This window comes from Balaenoptera borealis, assembly GCF_965194805.1.
Source record: "Balaenoptera borealis genome assembly, chromosome: 18".
NCBI lineage: Eukaryota > Metazoa > Chordata > Mammalia > Artiodactyla > Balaenopteridae > Balaenoptera > Balaenoptera borealis.
The window spans coordinates 57,634,919-57,660,967 of NC_138877.1; the positions used below are offsets into that span (position 1 = coordinate 57,634,919).

At 32.4% G+C, this 26,049-nt stretch overlaps 1 protein-coding gene across 1 annotated transcript; it reads right to left on the reverse strand.

Moving 5' to 3' along the window:
- Positions 1 to 854: 854 nt before the first annotated feature.
- On the reverse strand, positions 855 to 25,145 carry SLITRK6 (SLIT and NTRK like family member 6). Its single transcript, XM_082365855.1, has 2 exons — positions 19,181 to 25,145; positions 855 to 16,823 (listed from the first exon to the last, which is right to left on the reverse strand). The coding sequence occupies exon 2, from the start codon at positions 16,798 to 16,800 to the stop codon at positions 14,272 to 14,274; it is 2,529 nt and encodes an 842-aa protein (XP_082221981.1). The 5' UTR covers positions 16,801 to 16,823; positions 19,181 to 25,145; the 3' UTR covers positions 855 to 14,271.
- Positions 25,146 to 26,049: the final 904 nt, after the last annotated feature.

Sequence of the window (26,049 nt, forward strand, 5' to 3'; positions counted from 1 at the left end):
TGCTTCAGTCTCTTCCAACTCATTGTTATTTCTCAGCTTTTGATTCCAAATATTTTGTCAATAACCTTATGACCTCTCACTAATACTGATCCTAACACATCAGTGACTAGTAGCTTTAACAATTTCTGGAATAATTTTTCATTTTTCTTATGTTTTATACCTTTCCCTGGAAGGCAGGTGTGTCATCAACAATTCCAGAATGCATTAAAGTATAGAACTATTTACACTGCATTTGTCCATTGACATCTTTGTTCAATTTGGCAAATTTGAATCAAACATTTTAAAAGAACTTCAATTAAAACACTCTCACAAGTTTTTTCTTCCTTGCTGTGTATCCTTATTTTGTAAATTCTCCAAAACTAGTTTATAAATAAAACACAATCCTTGATGTGACTACTGTCTTCAAAAATACTTTCTTGCTATGATCTTTAACAATCTATAATAATCTGAAGGTAATATGCTAATAAATTAAAACCCTTAGTGTTTTAACATGAGAAGATTGATGCTATAATATGACTGGAATATAACAGAATAAACTGTTTTTCTCAATTTCTTTAAAAACCAATCTATTGCAACACCCGCATTCTTATAAATTTATTTATTTATTTATTTTTGGCTGTGTTGGGTCTTCGTTTCTGTGCGAGGGCTTTCTCCAGTTCCGGCAAGCGGGGGCCACTCTTCATCGCGGTGCGCGGGCGGAGCACAGGCTCCAGACGCGCAGGCTCAGCAGTTGTGGCTCACGGGCCCAGCCGCTCCGCGGCATGTGGGATCCTCCCAGATCAGGGCTCGAACCCATGTGCCCGGCACTGGCAGGCAGATTCTCAACCACTGCGCCACCAGGGAAGCCCCAACACCCGCATTCTTAATCAATTGACCAAATAGACAATTCTAAGTTGCAAGACAATAAGTCACCATCCTCACACAATATAAGAATTTTAGGAAAAAAGAGTAAAATTATAGGTAACTTTATCTTCTGCTATTGTCTTAAATCACCATCACCAAGATGCTAAAATTTCTCAGTTAAATATAGTTTTCTTTTCTATAAATGGCTGCACCTTTTGAATTCCCATCAATAGTGGATGTGTTTCAATTTCTCAACATCTTCATCAACACTTGTGACCTTTTGGTTTTGTTTTCTTAATGATAGCCATCTTAAAAAGTTTGAGGTGATATCTCATAGTGGTTTGTAAGTTGCATTTCTCTGATGATTAGTGATTTTGAGCACATTTTCATATACATGTTGGCCATTTGTATGTCTTCTTTGGAGAAATGTCTATCCAAGTACTTAGCCCATTTTTTAATCGAGTTATTAGCTATTTTTGCTATTGAGTTGTAGGTGTTCCTTGTATATTTTTGGAAATTAACCCCTCATCAGATGTATGGTTTACAAATATTTTCTCCGATTCTATAGGTTTTTTCATTTGTTTGATTGTTTCTTTTACTTTGCAGAAGCATTCTAGTTTGATAAAAATCCAACTTGTCTATTTTTGCTTTTGCTGCCTGTGCTTTTGGCATCACAACTATGAAATCATTGCCAAGACCAGTGCATATAGCTTTTATCTTATGTGTTCTTCTAGGAGTGCTACAGTTCCAGGGACTTACCTTAATGTCTTTAATCTGTTATACAGTGCTTTTCTTGTATGATGTAAGATAAGTGTTCAATTTAATTTTTTTGCATGTGGATATACAGTTTTCCCACCACTAATATGAAGGTTTCTCAAAAACTAAAAATAGAGCTACCACATGATTCAGAAATCCCACTTTTGGGTATTTATCGAGAAGAATTGGAATCAAGATTTTTGAAAAAACATTAGCGCCTCCATGTTCATTGAAGCACTATTCATAATAGTCAAGGTGTGGAAACAACCTACCTGTCCATGACAGATGAAAGGATAAAGGAAATATGATATATACACACAATGAAATATTGTTCAGCCTTTGAAAAAGAAAATCCTGCAGTATGCTACAACATGCACAAATCTTGAGTATATTATGCTAGGAAATAAGACAGTCACAGAAGGACAAATTCTGCATGATTTCATTTATATGAGGTATTTAAAATAGTCAAACTAATAGAAGCAAACAGAGAGCAAAATGGTGGTTGCTAGGGGTTGGAAGGAGGAGGAAATGGGGAGATGCTAATCAAGAGGTATAAAGTTTCAGTTATGCAAGATGGATAAGTTCTGCTGTACAATATTTTGCTTATAGTTAACAATATTACGTTATATACTTAAAATCTGTGAAGAGGGTAAATTTCATCTTAAGTGTTCTCATTATAATAATTTTTTAATGACCTAATCAAACATTCCCAGAGAATATTTATAATTTTCTTGTCCAATAATTAGATTTTGGAATATAGAATATACATGTTAAGAGGAACAAATTCCTATTCCTTTCATTTCTTAGAAGATGACAGTGGTAGTATTAAATTAATATTTCCTAGTGAATTAGTACACATGGGTTCAGTGATTAAAGAATATTTCGAATACAGATTTTCAACAATGATGATATTCCAAAGAAAAAACATTTTTCTCAAACAGTTGATGGAGTTTGACAAAGAACAAAAATTACCTATTACATAATTATGGATATATGTTTGAGTTCCTGCCATGTATATACTCCTCAGCTAAATGTGGAAACACAAAGAAGTATAAAATATACCTCCTGACATCAAAGGCTTTGCAATCTAGACACAGAGATTGGATAATAACAAGAAAGATAACTATATAAGGCAATATATTCTAGTGTCTAATGAAAATTATTGAGGCTATTAAGGCAAGACTCATTGAGAAGGGATGTCATGGGCTGAGCCTTTTAGAAACAGAAGGAATAGCATAAACCAAAGATATAATATAGGAATATGTGCAAAATGCTCAGAAAAAATCTATAGGTCTTTTGGCTAAAGAAGAGTCAGTTTTTGAGTTTCTGAATACAGTGCAAAATAAATTATTCATTAATCTGTGTTTAAATTTTGAGAAATGTGGAAAAGACTTGGATTAGCTGCTGAAACATATATAATCTAATTTTCAATTTTCTATTAATGATCAAAAAGTGGTTGGGGAATTTTGTAATACTGAAGTTTGAAAGACACTTGCATAGAGTAAATTGCTCATACAAAATTAATCATAGCTAGTTATGTATTTTGGATGGGGTGCTAAGTCTCTCTTATAAAATGAAAAGCTATTGGAAGAATAAAACTTGTTATTTTTTTAAACATTTTATACTCTATAGTGCTTCAGCCTATAATTTGCACTCAATAAGGTGAGTAGGACTTATTGAACTAATATAGTTCAATTACATTTTAAAATCAAACTTCCATACCCTTGGATATACTTAAATGTCAGTAAATGCCTACATAAAAATAAATTCTGTTTCATAAAAACTCTTCTAATTTCCAGGTATTCCTAGCTAATATGTTCTATGATCAACTGGCCTTACTGCTATGTAAAGACATGTTCCTTTTGGAGCAAACTGTTGCATTGCATTTATTTTCTCAGTTTAGTCATGATCTAAGGACATATTAGAAGGATCCTAGGTTCTTAATAGAATTCAGGTCATTCAAGGTTAAAGGGAATTGCTTGAATGGAAGCTGATTTTGAAATCCAGGTCAGAAAGCCCAGCTCTTGCTGCGTTGGTGACCCTGCCATGAACAAGTCTTCCCAGCAGCCTCACTGAGGCTTCCTTTTCACCCACGTTGTATGCATAAAGTTCTAAGTACCCAGGAGAGAACAGCTTCAATATATGTGTGAGGAATGTCTCAAAAAGTGAGTAAATGCAGTCATCTACTCATACTATTGCCAGCAGCGGTGCTAACCATTTGACACCGTCCAAAGTCCACATTCTTAAGTGCTCATTACTTCAGTCACTGTGGACCAAGCACCATCTTTAATAGTGAAACAGAAATGAAAAAACCTGTCCAGACAAATGCAATAGCAATGTAATAGTGAGAAAAGTACTGCTTCAATGAAATGTAAATGAGATAGTTTGCATTTGACATGCATATTACTTAAGAGTTTGGCTTTGATTTCAAAATTAAAAAGAATAAAATAAAGAGGCATTAAATCTTGTTTATCACAGCAGTGGGTATAGTCAAAATGGCAATTTCTTTATTAGCTCCTCTCCAATTAAGAAGTATGATAATTTTAATTTTTCTTTAATATTAGATTAGAATATCTTTTGTTATTTTATAAAAAATTATAATATTTCCAAAGTTATTAAAACAGTATAAATTATCATTTTGGATTTTATAGAGGTACAATGTGTTTCTTGTCTTTTACAAATATTAATTCTCCTTGGATAGTATATACACTTTCCATTTTACCACTCAGTATATCTAGATATTGTTTTCTTAAACTAACCAGATATCTTGACAAAACTGTTTAGAAAAAGGATGATTCATTTGAAAGTCTTCACAGGCTAATATCTGTATGTTTATACTTTCTTTCTTGCCAACCTCCTTTTATCTGTATAGCATATTCAACTCTGGATAAGAGGAGATCAAACATAAAACAGTCAATGACAGTTTTATTAGCAGCTAAGATTTTGTCTTTGTTTATAAAATTGATGCTATGAACTAAAATTAAGTTTGAGGGAATAGATTCACTTAATCCAATAATATTTCTCGTAAGAATAATGAAAGATTGGAAATTCCTTTATTCTGCAGATCACTTGCGATCAATTTGTGAGACTCCTTTTATTACCGCAATTTAAACATCCAGTGAATTAAAGTCTGGCTCCAAATAATGACAATGAAAAAATCACTAAAATTTCACAGAATTGATTGCAGGTAATTCTGACTCTCATTATCATTTTTCCTGAAACTTTCTGTGTAATTTAAACAATAAACTTTATTGTTCTTTTGCTTTTTATTTTAGATTTTTAAAAATTTCTCATCTTTAATTAGCATAGTCACAATGACTGACGAAGTATCCTTCAGAATCTGCCACCTCTGTGAATTACATACATATATTTCTTCCCAGCCAAAATGCTGCATTATATTCATCTAATCTTTCTAAACAATAATTGTTCTCTAAACAAGATCTACAAATAAGATCCTCACATATCTTCACATATCAGTTAATAACCTCTCTTCTTGTAATTGAGACACAGAAGGTTGAGTCATCAACAATTTTTGAGAGCTTCAACAGTTAAATGCTTTTTTAAAATTCTATTTGAAGTTTTATTGCTGTAACTATGTGTGACTCATACACTAGCGAAAAGGGTAACAAAAATGTGCTTTTGAAAGGAATAAATATCCCAGGATGAAACACTAGTCCTAGATCAATTCATCTTTCCTTTGAACTTAATACTAATTACACAATTGCGTGTCATTGCATTATTATTTTACTGAAGTCCAAAGCAAAAGGACTGATTATCAGAGAAGTTAATTTTCAAGTGAAAAGGTCAAGGTCATTTGTAATTATTTTCCTTTAGAATTCTATTCCTCTAGGGTTAAAAAAAAATGTATTGCAGAGGGAAAAAAATCAGCTAAAGAAACTCAAATATAATGTACCCCTTTAATCTGGAATTTTTCAGAGAAGGGTAGTAGCAATACAGAAAAGGCAGTATTAACTTTGACAAAGGCAACAGGAAATTGTTTGGTGAACTATGACCCTATAGTAAAACTGAAATCTAATCACATCCGGATATGTAATGTGATATGGATTTGGACATTACCTCATCTTGAATCATTTAGGCATCACTGGTAATGTGTTTTTGGACCTGTGAACTGCATAAATATAATTTTGAAAATTTATTTTGAGATTATTTTACATGTCTTTATACATTAACACATATATGCATGTGCATTATTGCTAGCTGCTTCATTTTTTAATGTCTTCCCTAGAAATGCTGAGACTAACATTTTTACCCAATACTGGCACTATGAATCATTACATTCCTATTTTGATGGCTTCTTTTCCCATGATTATGTAACTCAATATGAGAGCTGGAAAGAAAATAATTTTCTGTGATTTAGAGATCAGTTCTTTCCAGGCTTTTTGGTATTATATGCAGCAGTGGCATACAGCTCTTAAGCATCAATAGTGCAGGCACTCTTTCTAGCGGAGAGCAAACACTTTCCTAATTCACTAAATGTAGCATTCCTGAGGAGTGACATTTTTTCTCGTATTACTCTCATATATTTCTCATATTCCTTCCAAATTGTGAATATTTTGCCTGGTTTCCATCCGAATATATACAAAAGAGATGAATCATAAAGAAACATATTTGCCATATGATTCCAGCTGAAACAAAAAGGTACAAAATTGTACTAAAAAACTCCTGGGTATAATACAAACCTTATAAAGGACACTGCTAAGAAGAGTCCTGCTAAGCTCACTGTTTTACATTCACATTCAACACTGTGGCTTCAGGAAATTCAGACCCAATGATCCTAATCTTTATAACTTGACATTTTTCTCTCTTATATGTTATGCCTTGTCAGACATAATATGTAGTGTTAATGGCACTCAAGGATTAAATATAGAGACTACAGATGTAGAAAACAAGTTATGGTTACCAGGGGGTACGGTGGGGGAATATACTGGGAGTTTGGGATTGACACATACACACTATTATATATAAAATAGTTAACTAATAAGGACCTACTGTATAGCACAAGGGACTCTACTCAATACTCTGTAATGGCCTATATGAGAAAAGAATCTAAAAAAGAGTGATATATGTATATGTATAACTGATTTACTTTGCTATATAGCAGAAGCTAATACAACATCGTAAATCACCTATACTCCAGTAAAATTTTTTTTTAAATAAATAAATAATTAAAAATATAGAGACTAAAATAAATTATATTGTAAAAAATGAAACAATCCATTTTAAATTGCATGTGATTTTAAAAACCCAACATATTGTTATTTCAACAAATGGGCATTCACATGCCAAAAAAAAAGAAAGAATCTGAATTCAAACCTTACATCTTTCATGGAAATTCACTCAAAATGGAAATGGATCATGGACCTAAATATAATGCACAAAACCAAAAACCTCTTAGAAAATAACATGGGAGAAAATCTAGGTGACCTTGAATATGGTAATGACTTTATAGATACCACAAGAGGCATTATCCATAAAATAAATAATTGATAAGCTGGATTTCATTAAAATTAAAAATGTCTGCTCTGTGACATACACTGTCAAGAGAGTGAGAAGACAAGCCACAGACTAGGAAATATATTTACAAAAGACATCTGATAACGATGCATTATCCAAAATACACAGAAAACTCTTAAAATTCAACAACAACAAAAGAAACCACCTTATTTTAAAAATGGGCTGAAGAGCTTAATAGACACCCCATCAAGGAAGATATACAGATGGCAAAACAGCACACGAAAAGATGGTCCAAATCATTTGACATCAGGAAAAGGCAAATTAAAACAATGAGATACCACTACAAAGCTATTAGAATTCCTAAAATCTGGAACACTAACAACACCAAATGCTGGTGAGCATGTGGAGCAACAGGAATTCCCATTCACTGCTGGAGGGGCTCCAAATTGGCACAGCCGTTTTGGAAGACAGTTCGGTGTTTTCTTACAAATCTACACATACTCTTATCTTATGATCTGAGATTTATGCTCTTTGGTATTACCCAAATGAGTCAAAGACTTATGTCCACATGAAAACCTGCAAACGGATGTTTATAGCATTTTTATTCAAAATTTCCAAAATTTGTAAACATCCGTAATGTCCTTCAGTAGGTGAATGGATAAATAAACTGTGGCACATCCAGGCAATTGAGTGTTATTCAGCACTATAACAAAATGAGGAATCAAGCCACAAAAACATATGAAAGAATTGTAAATGCTTATTACTAAGTGAAAGAAGTCAATCTGAAAAGTCTGCATAGTGTATGATTTCAACTATATGACATTCTGGAAAAGGCAAAACTCTGGAAGCAGTTCAAAGATCAGTGGTTGCCAAGGAGGGATGAACAGACAATGCACAGTGGATTTATGGGGGAGTGAAAATATGCAGTATGATACCATTATAGTGAATACATATCACTATGCATTTGTCAAAACCTATAGAATGTACAGCATATACAGTGAATCCTAATGTAAGCTAATGAGTTTGGGTGATAAAAATGTATTAATGTAGATTAATCAATTATAAAAACTGTACCACTCTGGTATAAAATGTTTACATTGGGGATGGCTTGGCTTTTGTGGGACCAGCAGGTATATGGGAACTCTGCATTTTCTGATCAATTTTGCTGTGAACCTAAAATTGCTCTAAAATAAAATTTACTAAAAAAGAAAAATATAATCCTTAGTGTTATAAAGCTGTCTTTCTAGTATTCCAATGATAAATTCATTGAAATAATTATCTTTATTTTAACTTACAAGCACTACCACGTAGATGTAGTCACTTCAGGCAGAGATCTTAGAAAATGGAATAGTGAAAATACCAATACCCGATACCGTAATCTCTATATGTATCAAATTCTAACAACACTTATATTACATATTGTGTGTACGTGAAGTTTTAAATCAATGAAATATCACGAGAACTATACCCATTGTATTTTTTGTCTATGCTTGATTCTAAGAAATATGACAGAAATTACATTCTTAAAAAATTGTGTTTGGAAAATATAAGAATATTGATAAATAGTAATTCTGAATTTATAAAAAACTGCATAATAAGTTTCTGTATGCCACATGTGTGTGTTGTCCTAATTCACTAACTCATTGAGCACTTTTCTAGCTGTATCTAAAATGTGCTTTTATACCATTTTGAACAATTTAGAATTATGTAACCTATGTCTAAAGTTACTCAAACATCTATTTTTTCTTCCATGAAATGTTGAGTGTCCTACCTAAACACAGAAGCAAAGTATGTGCAAGGGTAAGACATACATTTTCTATGATTCTATATGGCCTGTAAATATTAATTGTCATGACAGGCAGTCTGGTGAAGACCAGTGCCCTGAGAATGAAACAAAACAAAGTAAACAACAACAATAAGAAAGCATTCCAATTCTGGCCTTCTTACTCTTACTAGTTATGTAATGTAAGGCAAACTCCTTTATTTGTAAAATGAGAAAATTAGAATAAACTCTAGACGTTTATGATGTGCTGATATCTCAGAATTGTGTTTCCTGCATCATAATACAGTGTCTTCAGATATATATTTTCTAAGCCAAAATACTTCAGAATGCTAGGAATAGGCCCAAAACATGTCCCTGAAAGCCTTAATTGATGAAATCATATGTAGCACTTAAACTGAAATTATTCTTCCAGAATCATGACTCCTCTGAACTTTATTGTTCCTTTTCTTATTCTACCATGTATCAGTATATTAACTTAACAACAGTATGAGTCATGAAAACAAAGTAATGGGGACTTATATATCTTTAGACTGCTCATAACACCAAATAAAGGGATGGAAATACATTTAACATCCATTCACTAATGATAATTTCATCATTGATAACACCACGAATTTAAAATTGAACATGTTCATCTTGGCAACAAAATGATTCATTTTGTGTGTAGCATCTGTTCAAGAACTTTATAACACCAAATATGATGACAAGACAATGAAACGCCTGGAGATTTACACAGGCAACTCAAAATACCTTACCATTTACAGAGAATCGATTTTCTCACTGGTAGAGCCTTAGAGATGTAAGAGGCAATAATTATTTGTGGAAGGTCAGGTCTTCTGCTTTCCATATTTCACATTTCTGAAATAATTCTCTATTTTAAAATTGTGCAATTTCAAATCATTTTAATTGGAAATACGTGAATGATTCTGTGTATGTGTGTGCAGTTTGTTGTTTTGAATTGTTTCCATTCTTTATTCACTAATCTGTTGAAAGACATTCACTAACAGAAGAGTATTTGTCTAATTGTTTATACTTTCAAAGCAGCTAGGAAAGGATTCTACATCTGGCAGTCTCCTCTATGTTCCATATACATAAGAATAGATGTGTGTATAATAAATATAAATTCAACTTAAAAAAACTAGATGGGTTCTAGAAAATAGATAATGGAGTTTATTTCCATATAAGACAGAAAGTTGTTAAATAATATAATTTTAATAATATAATCATCTTATAATTCAATGATAAACAACTATTATGTCCTATAATTTATTATAGTTATAAGTCTCAGGGAATATTTGGACAAATATCTATGTTTCAGCATGTATGGAATTGAAAAGTCACAAAGAAACATTGTATTTTTAATCACATGTGTGCTCCTCATCAAAGAGATCATTCTTGATTTGGCTGCCCAGATATATAGGACCACTCCTTCTTGTAACTGTCTCCTTTCCTATTATAAAAGATTGTGCTTGTATGATATCCCATCTTCTCAGGAAGAAAACTGCAGCCATTCATGCTTGAACCAACAAAGTGTTCAGGGAAAAGAAATAGAGAAGAAACCTCAAATTCATTGTAAAACAATTTTCCAATTACCAGGAGATCCAAACTTCTCTAAATAGTCAGGATTTTCTGAACATGGATACTCCTTTTCACGTAGAGATCAGCCTCCTCCAAAGATAATTATGTAGAATGTCTTATATATAATAAATATTGTGATCTTCCCTTAGATATATATTTGTTTGATTGTGTTAAAAAAAAACAGATTATTGTCCAACAATTCTGCAAGTTGTTAGTATTCTTCTTCTTTTAAAAGTACCTTTGATTATACCTCTATTAGTTATCATAGAATAATAAATAATACAAATAAATTACACATATGAGACTATCATTATCTATTTCATCTTTAGTAGTTCTCCAAAAAATATATATATATGTAGTCATATATATTTATACATATAATTATGTATGTATTGCCAAAAATTTCATTCAGGTTTTTCTCTAACATCTTACGGAAAAACCCAAATGAACTTTTTGGCCAACCCAATATATGTAAAGATATAAACCAGTATATTAAAAATTTGCTTTTTAATGACAAGGGGATAGTCATATCACTTTTTTCAATCCTGGATTAAAGTTTAAACGTTTTAAAGTAATTGAATCAAAGCATGAGGGCAGCTTAGATGATACTGATACTTCCATTTACTTACTATTAGAACAACAAGGAAAAACTTTCCTCTGTGATATGAGATTGATTCAAGAGGGAGAATCAGCATTATTGATATAATCCATTTTTATATAGATTGTAAAATTATCATCCCAGTATGGAGATCAATGGAAGATATCTGAAGAACACTGATAAATTTCCAATAAGTATTTTCATGGTTATTTAGTGAAAATAATTTGTTAAATACACATTAATACAATGTGTGTCTAACAGATTGACAGAATTGAAAGGGTTTCATCCAGTATGATTATACACTACTATCACAGTACTACAAACATTCAAGATTCAGACATGAATCAGAGCTTGCCCTGTTGTGCAGTGAACAAAATGTAACTTCTGTTTAAATTTTAAAAAAAAAGAACCCTTGGATAATGAAAAGTCTAATTTTTTTTGAATGCCCAGGTACAATGTAAATAAGGCTGAGGATAGTGAATTAGGATTTAAGACTCTGAATCTGACAATTAGTTGCAGAAAGAGACCACCTTGGCCTTGTAAGTAAATAATCAAACAGGGAATATAATAAAAAAATATTCCGTAGTGGGAGGGAGAAGACATATGAAACACAGGTAAAATAACCAAAGTTCTGAGTGATTATCACAGGTCACAAGACCCATTAAGAGGTAAAGACCATCACTAGAGTTCCCAACTCTCAACTACTTGTAGTAGGGAAACAAATTACATAAGAAAAGTTTCATCATGAATTAAACAGTTAAGCCCTTAAAATCTCTTACTCTTTGGAAACCATAACTATTCCTACATCATTGTAAGTAATATCCAGACTCTTATAGGGTTTCAGTATTGGGGTTGAACCTAATTTGGAGGATATTTTTACATGACTCCATAAGCAACTTTGTTCTGTCTTTGATTTTAAGTTGAAAAGTGAATATTATATATACAATGAACGAAGATTTTTAAAAAATCTTTCTGTCACTCAAAAGAGAAGAATGTTCCGAGGACATGTCTCTGTCTGCATTCATGGATCCATTCCAAAGATCCTGCAGGCACGGGGATTTCTTAAGTCTCTCTAATACCTCTATGCACTTGATTAGGATCAGGAAATATTGGCAGATACTCTACTGAGCAATAACATGAATTCTGCTCTTGATTTGTTCTTTTCTTTAGAATGTAACATTTAAATTTATGCTTTGGAGGGTTTACTACTCATTATTGCGCTGAATATTTTTTAGTGGATAAACATGTAAAGCATTACATATGCACCCAGATTTCCTTTTAGTAAGTGTTAATTTAAAAAAGAATTTCCATCTTTGTCCTTTCCAACCTTAAAAGTTAATGGAGAAATTTAGGTTTTCAATGGACCTTTTAATATATAATATTTTATTGCTTTATATTAATATATGCAATGATTTTTTTAAAACTTAGTGATATGATGTCATAATGGACTCATAACTGTTCTTCATACCATGCCACACAGGCTCCTACTGTTTTTAACAGGGAAGTCTTCTCATTCAAAATCAAAGCAACAATGTATATTTAGCTAGTAGTGCAGAAAGTTGAGTGTTGAAGACCAACACATTTAATAGAATATTCATGAATCACTAAAATAGTGTAAAGTAAATGAAAAAATCCTTCCTCATAGGAAATATGTTCCTTCCTAACCTTGTGCATGGATCTGAGTGGTGTTCAGGAAACAGAACTAAATTACCTTAATTCCATTTTGCCTTGTGAAAATCTGCTGTATGATTGATTCTATAATCAGAAAGAAGAAAATAAAATCATTTCTATTTGTATTGAGTGCGAAAATGATTTGCCAGAGAGGGAAAACCACGGGTCAGACTTAAAGTTTGGCTCCATGTCAATCACATTGAGACACTTAATGGCCTTTTTGCACGTGGTGAAGAAACTGCTTCTGTGTGGGTGACATCAAACAGAAATCTTGTTTTTGCTTGTTTGTGCTTGTGTGCCTGCGTGCATGTGTATGCGTTAATCCTGACTTGACTGAATTACAGATTAGACTAACTGAAGAAAGCACATTTAAAAAGAGGGTTTTCATTTTAGTTTTATTGTAGTGAGCAGTATTTTTAATTTTCTTGAAAGGCACCCAAGAATAATTACCTTTGTGAACCAAAAATATACAAAACTGTACAGAATAAATAGATCATAAAAATCTAGCTATACTTTCTTGTAAAATAAAGCTACATTGTCCCAGTCTTGAGACAACTTAAACCACTTACCCTTTATATGTGCCTTTTGCTACTAATTTATGGCAACTACCAGTTTACATCAATAAAAATAAAATAATATTTCCTATTTGCTTTACACCAGCAAATTCTTACTTGCCACAAGAAACATATGTCTACTGTGGTATTCAAATTTACAAAGGATTAATGCTATGAAAGAAACCAAACTTAATAGATGCACTAATCATATTTACAGTTGAATATCAGTAGCATTTTAAAAATATCTCAAGAATAAGAATTAAACTTTGAGCACAAATGACACACCTTAATTCACAGCAGCATTAACAAGATTGTCCACACAAAATGTGCAGAAAAACCAAAAAGTTTTCTTATTCATTCCACCTGAACTGTTAATCATTTTTATTTTTAAATTCAGAAAGCATAGCAGTGGCATTTTTTAATCATCAAAGGTTCAAAGTTATGAGCCACTCAGCCTATATAATTCAACCTTCCATTTTTTCTTTACTGTTACTATTTGTAATTTTAAAGTTCCAGTTCCTTTTGCCTTTATTGCAAGAAAACTAGGTGTGTCTAACAATTTATATTTTTGTAGTATATATACTGGTTTTATAAACAATATATTTCTTACATATTATAATTACATATACAGGTATACTTTTTGAATGACAAAATCCAATTCTATTTAATCCATGGGTAATATAACTCAACAAAATAAGGGTTGCTTAAATTTTGAACCCTTTTAGATGTGCAAGAGGACTTCTATGAAACACTTTATGTATATGGGAAAATATTAGTATAATCCTTGAATGATTTACATGCAAGGATTTATTTTATTGGGGATAGATAAAATTGCCTGAAGACAATGCAATGGCTTCTCCCAGTGATCCCTGAGTTTCTTTTTCTTCTTTTTTTCCCATAGGATTACTGCTGTGCTTAAGTTCTGATTGATGATACACTCATATAAGGCACTTATTTACAAGGTCTGGACTTAAGACAGAATCACAGCGTTTTTGCAAAAGCTTTCAAACTCTCTATGTTTGTTGCTCCAGGACTTCTAAGTAGTCAGGTTCAGCATGTAAGTTAGCTTTCAGCTCAAAATACTCATTTTTAGTCTGTTCCACTAATACCTTCCTTGGCCTTGAGTACATTAATGTCTCCATCAACTTTAACTCTTCATGGGCTCCCGGATAATGTACCTCCATATCAGGCTGAAGTTGAGCAATGTTTTTCCTTAGGTACTCTGTGATTCCCAGTTGCTGAAGTTCTCTTTCTTTCTCTAAAATGTTCCTATATAATGAACTGGCATCCTGGAAGGATAAAAATTCAGTGGATTGGTCTGTGACTTTGTACTTCATATTTGATCCTGTGAGTGGGGAATGATTTTCTCGTTCTAAGAGACTTCTTTGGAGATGTTTTGCATCACTTCCCTCTTTCTCATTCCTTTCTTCTTCTTCTTCCAGATGCTTCGAGCCAAAGGATGGGCTTCTATAGACATGAACCACGGGGCTCACCATGTGCTGCTCATAGAGTGATGCTGTGGGTCTTTCAGTAGTGTGGTGAGTTGTTTTATGGCCGTACATGCTATATTGGAGATGCACAGGACTGTTGTCTCTCATCTGTTCATCAGCTTGTTTCTTTTTGTATCTTCTCCTACGGTGAAGAACAAGAACCACTATCCCTGCAGCACAGAATACGATAGTTATGAATACAATCAGCAGTCCTAGTATTAAAACAGATAGTGGTACAGCATCGGTAAGTGATTTAAAAATAGTGTCCGCTGTAGTTGTGGTTGTAGGAGTATTGACTATTACGTAACTAGTCTGAGTTGGCAGGGATGGGTTATTGATCAAACCTGGGCAAAGAAGTTCACTGTTGAGTGCTTTCAATTCCTTTTTGTCTAGGTGCTCCGGAGAGGTGCAGAGTATTTCATCTGTCACTGTGTTCTTACTTAATTTTTGTATCCATTGCTGCAATCCAACCAGGTCACAGGAACAATCCCAGGGGTTGTCCTCAAGGTCAATCTGGGTCAGTAAATCAAGGTCATCCAAGATATTACTTACAGGTAGATGGGTAAATTGGTTTGTTTTAAGGTTTACCCTCATTAGAGGAACCCCTGAAAAAATATGTGGTGGTAAAACTTGCAGGAGGTTGTTGTTTAAATAGAGGACTTTAAGTTTAGGCATTGGGTTGAAGCTACCAGGTAATATTTCCTTAACGCCATTGTATTCAAGATATAAGTACTCAAGATTGTGGAGACCAAGGAACATACCTCCACTTAACTTAGTCAGATGGTTACCATTCAGATAGAGCTTTTGTAATCTTGTTAAATTCATAAACGATCCTTCTTCGAGAACCTCAATACGATTGTTTCCCAAGTGAAGCATTTCCAAAGTGAAGTATTCCACTAGATCAGACTTCATTAAGGTGTGAATAATATTCCCTGCAAGAATAAGCTTTCTAGGATTTTGTGGAGGAGGTTTTAGATCTGATAAGCTTTCAATATTGCGCTCTTGACAGTGTATTAGAAGTCCTGATGGGGAGAGTACTTTGCAGTTACAAGGAATAGGACAGTAGAGTCCTGGAAGTTGAGTGAATGGCTTTGTAATATAAGGTATTAAACCTGGTGCTTTGGTGGGTGGTTTTAAAAGAGACATGGTCTTGGTTGACATGCGACTATCACTTATTGAAGATGTTACTGCCAGATGCAATGATCCTGAAGGATCCTCGTGTTCTTCGTACACTGGTGGAGTGGGGCAAATTGATTCCTTTTTCAGCCGGCTTAGTATGCTTCCTTTGAAAAATGGAGGGCTGTTGCACACAATATCACCAATTATAGACTGAGGGGGCATGTTTTCCAACCAAAGTTTTAGCTGTAGTAAGTCACAATTGCAGGCCCATTTATTGTCCTCCAACTGGAGATCCAATATTCTGCCAATGTGTTCTAAAAAACCAACATAAGGCAATGTTTGCAACTGATTTCCACGAAGATCTAGATGGGTTAAAGGAACAAATCGAAATATGTTTGGAGGAAGACTCTCAATAGCATTGTCATTTAAAATTAACACTTTAAGTCTGTTGAGCTTGCTAAAGGCACTTGGTTCAATCACTGTAATAAAATTGTTATCTGCTTGTAGGAATTCCAGGTTTTCCAGTCCATGGAAGGTATCCTCTTTAAGAATTTCTAAAGAATTGTGATTGATATGAAGTTGCTTAAGATGGCCAAGGCCATTAAATGCACCAGTCTCAATATCTGCAATATTGTTAAATCCAAGGTGTATTGAGATAGCATTGGTAAGCCCAGAAAAGTCATTTGTGTGAAGCATTGTCAAACCATTATTTAATAAACTTAAGTGGAAAGGTCGTGATGGTGGCACGCTTATTTGGGATAACTTCTTGATACTTTTCTCTTCACAATTTATTAGCATCGTGCTGTCTTTTTCCTCACAATTGCAAAGAGAGTCACAAGAACCTCTGGCTGAGGCAGAGGACATTGGTGATTGGGACTGTGAAGATATACAGGCAAGGAGAGATGAATACAAGAGATGAATCCAAAGCTTCATGTTGTCCAGTGATGGGTCTGATTCTGTAAGATAAAATGCAATAGCAATGGGCTTTAGTGGCCAGGAGCAGGGAGGAGATGAATCTGACATTTTCAAAATGATAGGTTTTCCTCTAAAAGGCAAAATATTATTATTCTGAATATATAAATACATTGCTGAGTCCACATTTTCTTTTACAAATATTTTTACAAATATTATGACTGGCAGGTTTATTTTACTTTTAACTTGCATTGTGATAAAAATCTGAAATTTAGGTCAGGGAGAATTTAAAATATTAAATCAATTGTCTTCACATCTACCAAATAATCTGCATTTTAATAGATGTGAGGGGTGCTGGCTAAATGGACCATTGATACTTTGATATGATGCAAAAATGTATACTTGAGAAGACCCTGGCTTTTTTATTTTTTAGCTCAAACTAGATGAATCTAAGGCTGAAGGATTACAATAAAAGACAAATATGTAGGTATTAGCTAGAAGCAGAGAGACCTGTAGGGAATTCAAAGATGATCGTTAGAAAGAATGTATGTTTGCATGCATTATGCACTTCCTTCAGTTTTATTTTTGAACTGGATATCACAATATAACATCTAATAACTCTGTGTTTAACCTGCTTTGATTTTGGCTTAAGATACTTATTAATTCCATTATTTATTTAAAAACTTTGAGAAAAAATATGTCTCTATGTAGTAAAGCTGAACTTTATTAAAGATTTTGTTTTAACTATGTTGTCTAGGGCAGTTTGTATAAGCCTTGTAGTATCAGATATATATGCTTAAAGGTGTCCATTCAAATTTCACTTCAGTCACACTTTATATTGAATTTCTAGAGGTGGAATATTCACTGCTACTTTTAAATTCTACTATGAATAAGGTTAATATCATAAAAACTAAAGAAGAAAAATTGATCTTTAACACATATTTCAGGCTATTATAAAAGTACAAACAATGCCTCATATAAACTTCTAGCAAATGACTCCCTAATGAGGTCTTGAACTAGGCTTTAGGGCACTGAATGTCATCACATAATTAAGCAGCTGATCTTTATTATAAGGCTTAATTTGCAAACAATGAACTCTAAAGCAAGCTTCACTATATTAAAATATTTGAAGATATCTCTAATTTAGGAAATAAAAAATGACAGTTCAAGATAACACTATCACATATTCCAGCTCCTTAAAAATTTAATACCTGCACCTGACATAGAAATTAAAAAAAAAAAAATTCTAACTCTAAAATGACAGCAGTGGTGTGGTAAATACTTTGAAGTCTAATGGTATCTAATTTTATTCCCTTATTTTAAATATTGCACTTTAAATTTATATAGACTAAATCAAAAGGTAAAGAAACACCACATCTTATAACTATTCAATTTTTGGAAATGATAACTGCTTTCATGTTTCTGGATGGAATGTGAACTTTGAATCTAATTAAAAATCACAATTAGATAATACATCCCAGAATCCAATCAATAATCCTGAAAATAAACTTTCATTCCATGAAAATACATTGTCTTATTGAAAACATGTATAGTATGAAGTTTCTGAAAGGTAAAAGGCAACCAAAGACATCAAACAATAGAGTCCCTTTCTATACAAAGGGAAAGTTAGCAGGCTGAATGTTTCCATAGGGAAATAGTTTGATTTTAAACAGCTCTGAGGGCTATGCTTAGAATCAAGCAGCTTGAAGTTGAAGTCTTCAACTTGTGGATTAGCTTCCACAAACACTGAAACTACTTTTCCATAGATTACCAAGAAAGAATACTATGCATTTCACCAGGCACAGTATCTTAAGAAAAGAGTAAATAACTTCCAGATGAGACTCTCTCCTCTCATTATTATTGTTTAATCTTATATGCATTTTATGCTCTTCAAAATGCCCTAGGGAACAGATTCTAATCTTTTCAGAAATACACACAAATGTGAAAAGTGATTCTATATTGACAATCTGATACAGTGTTAAAGAGGTCAAAAAATCTCTATTTACATATTTTCAAGTCAGGAAAAAATAAAAGTGGTATACAAAATACAAAGAATCTTTTCATATTGTGCTTGTATTTCAAATACAACAATGGTGTTTGGAAGTAATCTTCCCTTCAAAAAGCACAAATAATTCAGTTTCCAATAACAAACTGCATGCTGTAAAAGAAATAGTAGCATATTATTTTACTTGTTCTTCTCTACAGCCAGCTGTTGGACTAAATGTCTGCTGCTCACAGAAAACAGGCATCTGCTACAGCATTAGTTGTGCCAGTGAGCAAGAATGAAACTGGATATCCTTTAATGCAAAGTTATTTTTTTTTAAAGAGGCAAACAGAAATTCAATCACTTTGGGATAATGCAAAAATAGGTATAAGGAAAGCCTGGAAACATTCATCTTACCTGTAAAGCAAAGACTTCCTGACGTTATCTGTAATGCACAGCTGGAAGAGATGTTCAAAGTAAATTCAGTTTCTTTATTAAAAAAGAAAACACCGACCACCACGTACTTTCTTCTCAAATATCACTTTTTGGCAAGTCCCATCGCTTTATAAAGTTAAAACCTCTGGTCAAAGACAAAATGCTGAGCATTTCATTGAAAATATTTCAAGCAGAGTGCATACTAGATCATCCTGAAGCCGTTGTCCTTTTATTCCCCAATTAAAATTCATGGCATACTTCACAGCTATGCTGACTTTTTTTGCATATAGTTAACCATTTGCAAGCTGCTGAGTGCAGTAAATAAACAAGATGTGTAACAGAGCTGGGATTGATCACTCTTGCTTTCTTAGGCTGTAGATCCAAGCTGCAGCAATGTTCTCTTTCCTCCCTTTCTAGTCTTTCTTGTTAGTTCAGTTTGTTATTAGTCAGATTGCCAAGGGCTGGGAGGTAGGCGTAAATAAAGAGACTTCTTGGCTTTTGACTCAGCCTTTAAGCCCTTCCCCATCAGAGCGTTTTAATAGGCCAGTGTCATTTAACACAAGAGACAGCTCCACCTTGGGACTCAACTCCTCCTCCTGCAAATGGTTTTTCCTCTCCCTTTAAATACCAAATACAGTGCAAGTGAATTTTGATGCAAATAATTACATGTTTCTTTAAATGTTTAATAATATTGTGTGTTATACAGCAGGCTAAATAATACACTATATTAAATTCTCATCTAGCACAGTACTGTACTGTTTGCACATGTGTGCAGAAAAACTGCCAGTATGCTACCAATAGAATAGTTGCTTCAGTTTTATTGTTTTTAACTGGTATTTATGGTCGAAATTGTGCACTATTTAAATCTTAAAATGTTAACTTGAACAGCTTTCCTGAAACATTTGTATTTTTGTATTCACCATTTGAAAAAAAAAATCTTTAAAGCCTCATGTCTGAGACTCTAAGTTTTATACTTCTTTTCTTTCCCTACAGCTAACGTTCAACAATGAGACTAGAAATGAGGTTCTTTTTTCAGGTAGATAGTATTTATTTGGAATGGAAATATGATCAGTTAAAAATACCTTCAAGAATCTTCATTACAAATGGTTGTCTCTAGTTGAAAACAGCTTATCACTTTCAAAAATATGAAATTATGTCTTTCCAGATAAAATGAAACAAGTTAAATGAATATGTAAAAATTACAATAACCTGATTTTTATGGTACTAGCATAGGGAGCATTTTTTTCCTAAAAAGATTATATTTAAAAAGTTACTTGTTTCTTTAACTCTTAAAAGTTTCTGAATCATCACAAATAAAACTCTAAACTGTCAGATTCTTTATTTCCCCAAATACCTATGTTTTAAAACTCACTCCTCTTTACCTACATTCCAAGGACCTGGACTTTTTCACAGCCAAAATGAATATACTAGATGTTATCATTTATTCATTTTGAAACAGTCTGTGTTTAGAAACACTCTTCCCTATAGGTTCTAGAGGTTACCTATATTATATTAGGTCTCATTTCAGAAAAAGTATTTTTTAAGAGGTTTTATGCAGCTTATATCATCGAAACAGGAAGATATCAGATTAGATTATTATCCGCAGTTATGCACTCAAATTCACAGTTTTCATATCCTTAATGTGGAATAGTTGTTTTAAAGGCTAAGGATTTTGAGGCAATTTCTAATATTCTCACCTTTTCTTTATTTTACAGCTTCTCACTAAGTTCCTCATTTATTTTAATATCACTGTGTGCTTTGATAGAATAGAGATTATAATACAGATGAGGGTGTGGAGAAAGAGAATAAAGATAAGGAATAAGATAATAAAGAGAATAAGAGAGAATAAAGGAAATGAATTACTTTTAGGCACAGTCTGCTGCTAACTGAGAGCCAAGTTAACTTATATCAGTCTAATGATTTAGACAGGTGGTGACAAAACAGAGTTAGAATCAGTGAGAAAACAAGGAACTAGAAAAAATTTTCTTCTAACACTAGACATAATTCTCCAAATGCATTCATTTAGGTTTTGGAGGCAAAATCACAGGAGAAATGCTCTGGAAGTATAGTCTGTGGTGGAAAAGTTGTTCAAATAGCCATATGGGACAAATGGAAATAAATTCCTTATAAATTGATATATCTCCTCCAGCTTGAGGATGTGTTGATTTTATTCATAATATATACCTAGTATATATTTGATGTTATTTTTCTTGAATCCATGGCCTATATATAACATGTTATCTTTTTCATGCATGAATTACTGGTTAACTACACACTAGTCAGGGATAAAAGGAGTGACTAACAAGCCTTTGAAAAAATTCTCTACAATTTTCATAAGTTTTGGGTGGGAACATAAAGAAAGGTTAGGTAAAGAATTATTGTTTGAGAAACATTCTGTAACTTTTAACTTAATTCAAAGGAGTAATATTGATAATGAATTACTTAGCATTACCTCAAAATTAATAGTAAAGTACATAACAGCACATTTGAAATGATTATAGCTAAATCCACCCAGCTCTATGTTTTGTTAACTACAGCTCCTCAGTTGTTTCACTAAGTCAGTAATGCAGTCATTCTTTCCAAAATGCTCATGGCAGAATGTGTTAATTATTGTTGGACAACATTTATTTTAGCAACATTTTTAATTTCCAATGATTACCTGGAAAAGTATTTTCCAGTGTAGCTTGCTCCAAGTTTTAATAATAAATATCTTAAGTGATCATAATAAATACTCAATTTTATTACTCTTTTCACATAATTTACCCCAGTGACTCTACATTGAAAAATACTAAAAAGTAATCGTTTTTAATCATATCTTCTAAGTTATGCTTTTTAGACTGTGCATCTTCAATAGCAAACGTGAGAGTATTCTTGTCACATTGAAGAGTACCAAGCAGTCAAAAGAAATAAACGTATCTGTGTTAGTCTCCTTAGAGCAGCAGCATATGTAAGGCAGCACAGTAGTTTCGATATCAGGACTTAGGAGAGGGCCTCTCCTTCCCTGCTTATCCAATGCGACACAGACCAGATGGAAGAATATTTTATGAAATTTATTGGACCAATAGTTTATCTGGAACAAAGAGAATAAAAAGAACAAGATTGTTCACTGGAAAGAGGGAAGAAAATTAACAGTGAAAGAGATTTATTAATTCTGTATAGGTCTAGTTCTACTTCAGAACACCTGCCCACCTTCTTCAGTGCCACATTTAAGTGGTCAAGTGAAGATGTATAGCAGATTGATTCCAACTCAAGAAAATGGAAGGTTTGAGGTCTTTGCACCATGTGCGGTGCAGAATGAGACATATTTAAATACTCTGAAGGTAGAATGTATAAAACTTGGTGACTCTTTGGGGATGGTAATACTACGGATGGTCTTTCAATATTCATTGGTGATTTCATTCTTTTAAGAAAGAACTTAAAGAAATAAGTCTAAATAAATGTCACTTTTTAAGTAAATACTTGTATCATTATTGTAAAAGAAAAATACAGCACACATACTTGAGAAGCAGATATTATTGTGGGCTCTGTCTGCTCTGTACTCTCAGGGAATTACAGTGAAATTCATGATAATGCTATGAAGACTGAATATTACAAATATTTGCAAATAATATCTAAATTTATAGATCTGTAGAGATCTTGTACACTGGTTTTATAAACATTAATAAAGACATTTTGTTTTTTTCTTATTTCGAAGTAAAAGTTTTCTTTAAAATAATAATGTGGTAAAGTCTACTTGAAAAAATAATTTGACTTATATACATAAATCCCATTCACAGAAAATAATAATAAAAGAATATTGCCTACCTTTCACAATGCCATGCTATACAGTAACCTTTGAATTTGATTCCCAAATATTGAACTTAGGATTCTCTTTCATGTTTCACTGAAAGAGCAGCCCAAAACTCTTTACTATTATTACTTACTTTTTTGGTTCTGTTAGAGTCAGAACATAATCATTATGGATACCTTCACTTCTGACAATAACACGCAATTTAACTAAAGGAATGTGACATTTTATGAGGAAGAATAGAAGATCTTCTCACCTTTCACCAAAAACCTCTTGGTATATGAGGACATTTGCACACATTCATCAAGAATAATGTCATCTCAGTGAAAAGTCTATGTATTTTAGAAAAATTTATATGATTGATATATTTTATAAAGTGACACATGAATGGGTATTTAGGAAATTTGCCTTTTGCATTGAACATTTAATAAAAAGTTTAATTTGTTACTTAAATCTTAAGTTTCCTTCATGCTCAATTTGATCTGAGAACAAAAGTATAAAACTAATAATGGAATTGCCTTATTCTAAGAGAGGTCTTACAATAAAACTTCCTGTTTTGATTTGAAATCTGCTGACACAAAGGAACTCTGATATCATTGCTTAACCTGGAAAAACTGAAAACAAAACAAAAAATTTCTCCTGGAAGCTTGGACTGTAAGTTGTCTTGTCTTCATAACAACAACAACAACAAAATTCCCTACTTCTAATGGATGACTAAGAAGACTTTTTTATGAAGAAAAAAAGAAAAAAAAGTTGCAAAAAAACAACTAAAAAATGTTGATGGATGTTTCCATGATGAATAATGAGCAGTGTTCAAGAGAAACAGGTCCAGAGGAATAATGGTAGACTGTGGATTATATTGATTGTAAAGACTCATTGAGGGAAGGCTAGTGTCTACTTCATATTTTTTTTCCCAAGAGTTGCACATAGAAAACAAATTAGTTATTCAAGTTCAATAGTTTCTTTGTACGTTCTCATTATCATGTAATCTTAGGACATTTACTTACTTTTTCTCAGGAACATATAAAGATTTATTTTTTAATTTTTATCCACATTACAAAACCTAATGATGAAAATAAAAAATAAAAAAATTGATCCCATGGATCTTTCCAAATGTTGTCATATGGCAGATATTATAACACAATCTGTGTGACTATATTACTTTGTATTCAGATGATTAACAGTAATCATAGGTAAATACCACTGAATCAAATATGCATGATAGGCTTCGTGGACCACCTACAGGGGATTTTAAATTTCTGGATGTCTTCCTATTGCCAATCACAATTCAGACCTCACTGCCTCTCCCTATCACATATTGCTGTGTCACTGAAGGCTGCAAACTTACTTTAATAGTTTTAATCTTGTAATTGTGATATTCAACCATTTTTTATAAAATATGTCAGTTTCATTTTGTTCAACATATTATTTCAATAAGATAAAGCTGTAAATATCATGAGCTTGAATATAATGTATATATAGAGAGAAATAAATTTCTTTGTTACAACTGGATCTATGTTCTGTAAAGAAAGAAAATGTTTGGCAAGGTACACATGATTGTTGAGAAATATATGTACATAGTTCAACAGATGATTCAGTATTTTTTAATTTTGCGTTTTTAATTTGATAACGGTAGAGTTAATATAAAAAGACATTTACTGAACTATTAATGTCATCACTGGAGTATTAATATTAACCAAGAAAGTGAATGAATTATCAGTGACAGATTCCACTGAATAATGTTGACTTTTTTTGTTAACAGAAATCTTGCCAAAAAACTCCAAACAAAATAAGAAATATTACATTTCGATATATAATATTTTTAAAAGTGTTACATAACTTAGAGAATAAACTTTTGAGTTGTAAATAATTCACTCAGATACCCAGGGAAAGATAGTCCTTCAGAATCAATCTATATTCAACATGCCAAAAATGCATTTATAACTTACCTACACACCTACATGAAGATAAATATAGATTTTTTTTGTTAATATAATTATCTTTTTGATGCTTTTATTGTATACATGTTACTTTATTAATATCCAATATATCTTCTGAAATAATTGAGGTTTTCTTATGACATATTTTGAAAGTATATATATTCTAGGTATATATATTCTATATAACATTACTATGTATATTGTAGGTTCAAGAAAATAAGTCCAGTATTATTTATAATTTTCATGTTCCCCTACATTGAAATAGTCCATAAATTATTATGATATATGATAAATAACAAATACCAATAAAGTATTAAGACTAATAAATTCTAATAAAAATTAAGACCTAATAATCAGGCGACCATAATAAGTTAGACTTGTTTAAATTGACAGACATCCTTTGTTGTTTTTTGGGAGGGAAAGGACAGAAGGAACAAGTTAGTTTTTGATATATCATAACAGATTTTCTGGGGAAATAAAAAATAAAATCTAACCCTCATAAAACACTCTTTTGAACTAAGAAGGACTTTCAATTCCTTTAGCCTCAAATAGTATTAAATCTGAAGTCACATGACTACAGTAAAACAAATACTCCTTGAAATATTTTGTTGCCTTTTCTTTGGCTAATTATAATCAGAGAGGCATTTCTAAAAAGTAGTTTTATTTGTAACTGCAACCTACTAAATCTTAGCAAACACTAATTTTTAGAAATTTCACAGCTTTAAACAATTATTTAGCCTTAAAACAATTTTTAAAGCACAGCTTCTCCAGCTTAAGAACTGAAGCAATTCAAAATAGCACTTACCTGCTCTTCCTTCCTATACGTAGAAACACATGCTTTCAACAAAAAATTACAAATCTTTGAAACTAGTAGAAATCCTCGATTTGGTAGGGGGGAGGAAAAATGAAAATAAGGATTTTTCAGTCGAAAACCAACCTTGAATATTTGTATGATATTGGTAAGAATTAAGAGAATCATTCCTAACAACTCCCTTGGTTTAAAGCTTTTTTTCTCTTTCAGCACCCTCTAGTGGATATTTATAAAAATTCTTGACAACTGAAAAAAGTGGCAAGCATGCTAACTTGTTCAAATTTTACTCTATAAACATGTAGTTTTTAAAAAA